The sequence below is a fragment of the Anarrhichthys ocellatus genome, unplaced genomic scaffold (genome assembly GCF_004355925.1).
Source record: "Anarrhichthys ocellatus isolate YVR2014 unplaced genomic scaffold, GSC_Weel_1.0 scaffold10, whole genome shotgun sequence".
Lineage (NCBI taxonomy): Eukaryota > Metazoa > Chordata > Actinopteri > Perciformes > Anarhichadidae > Anarrhichthys > Anarrhichthys ocellatus.
Genome location: NW_022280040.1, coordinates 2,139,795 through 2,143,647, shown reverse-complemented (window position 1 = coordinate 2,143,647; position 3,853 = coordinate 2,139,795). Strand labels below are relative to the sequence as shown.

General features: G+C 52.9%; 1 protein-coding gene across 1 annotated transcript; it reads right to left on the bottom strand.

Annotated features, from left to right (window-relative positions):
- Positions 1 to 16: 16 nt before the first annotated feature.
- Positions 17 to 3,610, bottom strand: skida1 (SKI/DACH domain containing 1). The gene has a single exon (XM_031850040.1). It carries the CDS (start codon positions 3,440 to 3,442, stop codon positions 935 to 937), a length of 2,508 nt encoding a protein of 835 aa, XP_031705900.1. The 5' UTR covers positions 3,443 to 3,610; the 3' UTR covers positions 17 to 934.
- Positions 3,611 to 3,853: the final 243 nt, after the last annotated feature.

Sequence of the window (3,853 nt, the reverse complement as noted above, 5' to 3'; positions counted from 1 at the left end):
GGGGGGGGGGCATGAGTGGAGTCTAGCGTGCTATAAAGGGCTGAGCCTTATTCTTTTTGATTGTCTGTACATAAGGCCTGTGGTGTGTATAGGCCTGCGTCTGTACACAGTAACACAAATGCAAACCAGGAAATACTCGGCAGAAATAAAAACAAGACTTAAAAAAAAACCAAATCACAAGAAAAAAAGGGGAAAAAACACAACCACCAGGAATAGGTTCCTGTAAAATCTAATAAAGGCTTAACTGTGAGTATGTATAGATTTTAAAAAAAAATAACAGCATTAAACCAATTTTTAATCACTCTCTGAAATTGAACACTTGGACACATGGGCCATTGTGAGGAAAGAAAACAGATTTGATATATAAAATATACCAGGTGGCACAGAATGGGAAACCCTGATTTTTTTTTTTTTGATTTGCCAAGTCAAACTTTTTCCCAGTCCCAGCTAGATTAAAGGTAGCCACAGTACTGTAGGTTATTTATTTATTTTAACCTCTTTCCACTTTCAGACAAAGCACAACCCACTGAAACCCTGGCACCATACAATCCAACAGGTCGAGCATAGAAAAGCGGAGAAGACAGAATCAGAAAAGAGTCACGTAAACGCAACAACGAGAACCTAACGTATTGCTTAGGATTGATAGCTTATTTCAAAACACACGTTTTTTTAAGCATAAATCCACGAGCGGTGTCTCGCAGTCCAGTGGGCGATTTCTGATGCTCCAAAAGGGATCCTGTGTGTTTTTTCTCGATCAAAACTTAAAAAACAAAGCGGAATGTAAAAACCCATTCACAGAAAAAAAAAAAATAGCAAACCCCGATAAAGTTGCGAGCAATTTGGTGAGCTCTCGTTAAGACTACGATTAGGTTGGAGGTGGTTACGGTGGGGGCTTTTGTTTTTGTTTTGTTTCTTTTTTGCTTTAAAAACCAGCTCAGTATTTCCTAGTCCTCTGAGCGAGTGGGGGAGGGAGAATCTGGCCGCCTGGCTGCCACCTCCACACGGGGTGGGACGGAGGGGGAGGCCCGGGGCCCCTCAGCGAGTTCAGGGAGTAAGCAGGGCACAGATCCCCGTCGCTGCCGACGACCAGCGACGGCGGGGAAGGGAAATTCGCGATCAGGCTGAAAGGCGTTTTCGCAGGCGACGCTGCGGTGCTCGCGTTGCTGCGTTTGCGTCTGCTTGGTAAATCCTTCGTGGATACCTCTTCGCTGCCCGAGGGACGAGAAGAGGACGAAGAAGGAGAAGAAGAAGAGGAGGAGGAAGAAGAGGAAAATACAGTCTTGTTGACTATGGGCATGTTTAGTTTTGATTGCGTCCTGGAAACTCGAGGTTTTTTATTCCCGAGCACCGTGACCCTGCAGTTTTTGTTCCTATGCTCCGCTTCCACGATACGCAGGGTGTCCTGGGTGCTCCCGTATTCCTGAGGACCGCACGGAGACCTGGGGGCCACATCGGGGCTCTTCTCTGTGGCTTTAATCCCACTGCTGAAAAAGTCCCCGTGTTTGATGGGATACTGGCCGCTGGTGCTCTCCGCCTTATCTCCTTTGCATTTGACTACAGTAGCCTGGCTCTGGTATTCATATTCATCACAGCTTTCCTCCACTTTAACTTTAACATTGTGGAGGTTGAAGGGCGGTGTCCCGGCTGTCCCGCCGCTGTCCGGATGGTGGGGGGCGGTCACAGAGAGCTCCTCTGGCTCGGTCTTTATTTTTTTCAGCGAAGCGGGCAGATTTAGGCTGCCGGTTTTCGCCTCCCTTTTGTCGCCACATCTGTATATCTTGGCGTCTTTGACCCGGTCACACTGTGCGCTCAGTCCCGGCGGGCACTTGGTGGGATGCCCCGGTGTCCTGCACGAGGGGTTAAAAGCCTTATACCGGGCGGGTCCCCGTGAATAAGGGGCCAGCTCGTCCACGTGGCCAGCCCTGTTTGGATCTGCCTCAAACGCCTTCTCCCGTTTGGACTCGGTGAAGAAGCTCTCCCCCATAACAGTCGAGTTAAATTTGGGTGGCTGTAAGGGCACAAAGTCCTGTCTACTTTCGCCGCGTATAAACTCACATTTGTGACGTTTCTGCTGTCTGCTGTCCCCTGTCTGTGCAGCGGCTACATGGCCCAGGGTCCTGTGCTGTTTCTCATGTCGATGCTGGTTGTTGTAGTGAAACGTGGGCTCCAGGACTAAAGGTGCTTTGCTGGGGTTGAGGCTTTTGGCGAGAGAACCGACCCTGGCCCGTCTGAACCGAATGCTCTGGACCGACACGCGGCTCGACACGGAGCTCGAGTCGGATTGAGAGGAGCTCTCCTCCTCGTCCGAGCTGACCTCTGAACTCTCTGACTGCGTGTCATCTTCATCCTCGCCCCCCTCTTCCTCCTCGGAGCTCCCGGAGTTGCTGCTGGTGGTGGAGAGGCCCGAGCCGAAGTCCGAGTCCGGGTACGCCCGGTCCGAGTAGGTGCTGGACTCGGTATCGCTGCTGCAGCTCTCCGGGAAACTCGGCTCGTGGTGGTGGTGGTGGTGATGGTGGTGGTGGTGGTGATGGTGAGGTCTGGGGTCAAGGTAGAAATCCGGACCGAGGTGGAGAGCACCGAAAGAGGTCCCCTGACTTCCGGACGATTTGGTTTGTACGAGCAGCCCCGGCGGTACGTGGTGCGCGTGTCTGCTCCTGCTCCACGAGTGCCTCGCGCTGTCCCTGCCGCCGCCCCCCTCGCGCCTCCTCTTCCTTTTGTGAAGTAGGTCGCCGGCTGAGCGCGAAAGCCTGGACTGAGCAGCTATGGCGGACTGATGCGCCGCCGGCTGCCGGCTCACCGTGCTACGGAAAAAAGACTGCCTTTGGCTCAGAGTCACACGGTTCCCTGCTATTTTTGCTGTTTCATAGTTTTTAAAGTGTTTGTGACCGGACTTGGTCACCGAACGGTACTCCCGTCCGTGGGTTTTGTTGTAAAATTGAGGTAGTTTGGAGTCGGCAAGGCAAGGCGGCAGCTCCCTCCTCCTGCCCGTTTTGTCGTGGAGCGTGAGGGTCTCTGGGACGCCGTGCAAACTAAACCAAACTTTTTCTTTCCACAGTTCGGCGTCGGCACGGAGGAGTCCCGGGGTTGCCTCCGCGTCCCCGGGGGAACACGCAGCTTTCGCTTTCCTTTTGTTGGACTTCAACACCCGCTCCGTCTTGCAGGAGAAATACAGAGCCTCCACGTCCTCCCGCGATATCAGAGTGCATTTAGCGGCGTGGAACGCTATAGAGTTTATTGCTTTGAGCCTCCGCAGCTCCTCCAGGTCACAGTGGTGCTTCTTCACCTTCAGGTGGTCCATGCGCTTGTGCACCGTGGTCCGAGGGATGTTCTTCAGCAGGTCGGTGAAGACCTGAGACAAAGCAAACATTTGCTTGCCTCTGATGAGCAGGTACCCCAATCTCACGCCTTGCATTTCCTCAAAGCCACACTCCAGGTCTCCCATGTTGTATGTATCCGCTCCAAATGTATCAATCCATGTAGTGACTCTCAGTATACTATGGCTTTACCAGTACATGGCACGGGGTGGCGAGCTTAAGGCATCCTGCTCATACCTTTAATCCATCCACGCTGCCGCTGATGCTGCGTCATGAAAATGCAAACTTTGACATGCGGGACTTAAATGGAGCTGCCGGTGTGTAATAGGTTGAAGGATCTGGCAGCATCCACCCGTCGCCTCTTGCCCCAGTTCGGCATGGTGAAGGAATGCGACCGATGCGTCCACCAAGCCGGGGCTGCTGCTACCTGCCTCTGCCGGCTCCACTCCCCTCTGGTCGGCAGCAGGATGAGGGGTAGGTGTACACCACTGCCTCAGCCTGAGGGATAAAATAGCGAGAAGAGAGAGAGAGAGAGAGAG

Excerpts from the sequence above, each read along its gene's own strand:
- skida1 (XM_031850040.1), bottom strand. The coding sequence starts at position 3,442 with ATGGGAGACCTGGAGTGTGGCTTTGAGGAAATGCAAGGCGTGAGATTG.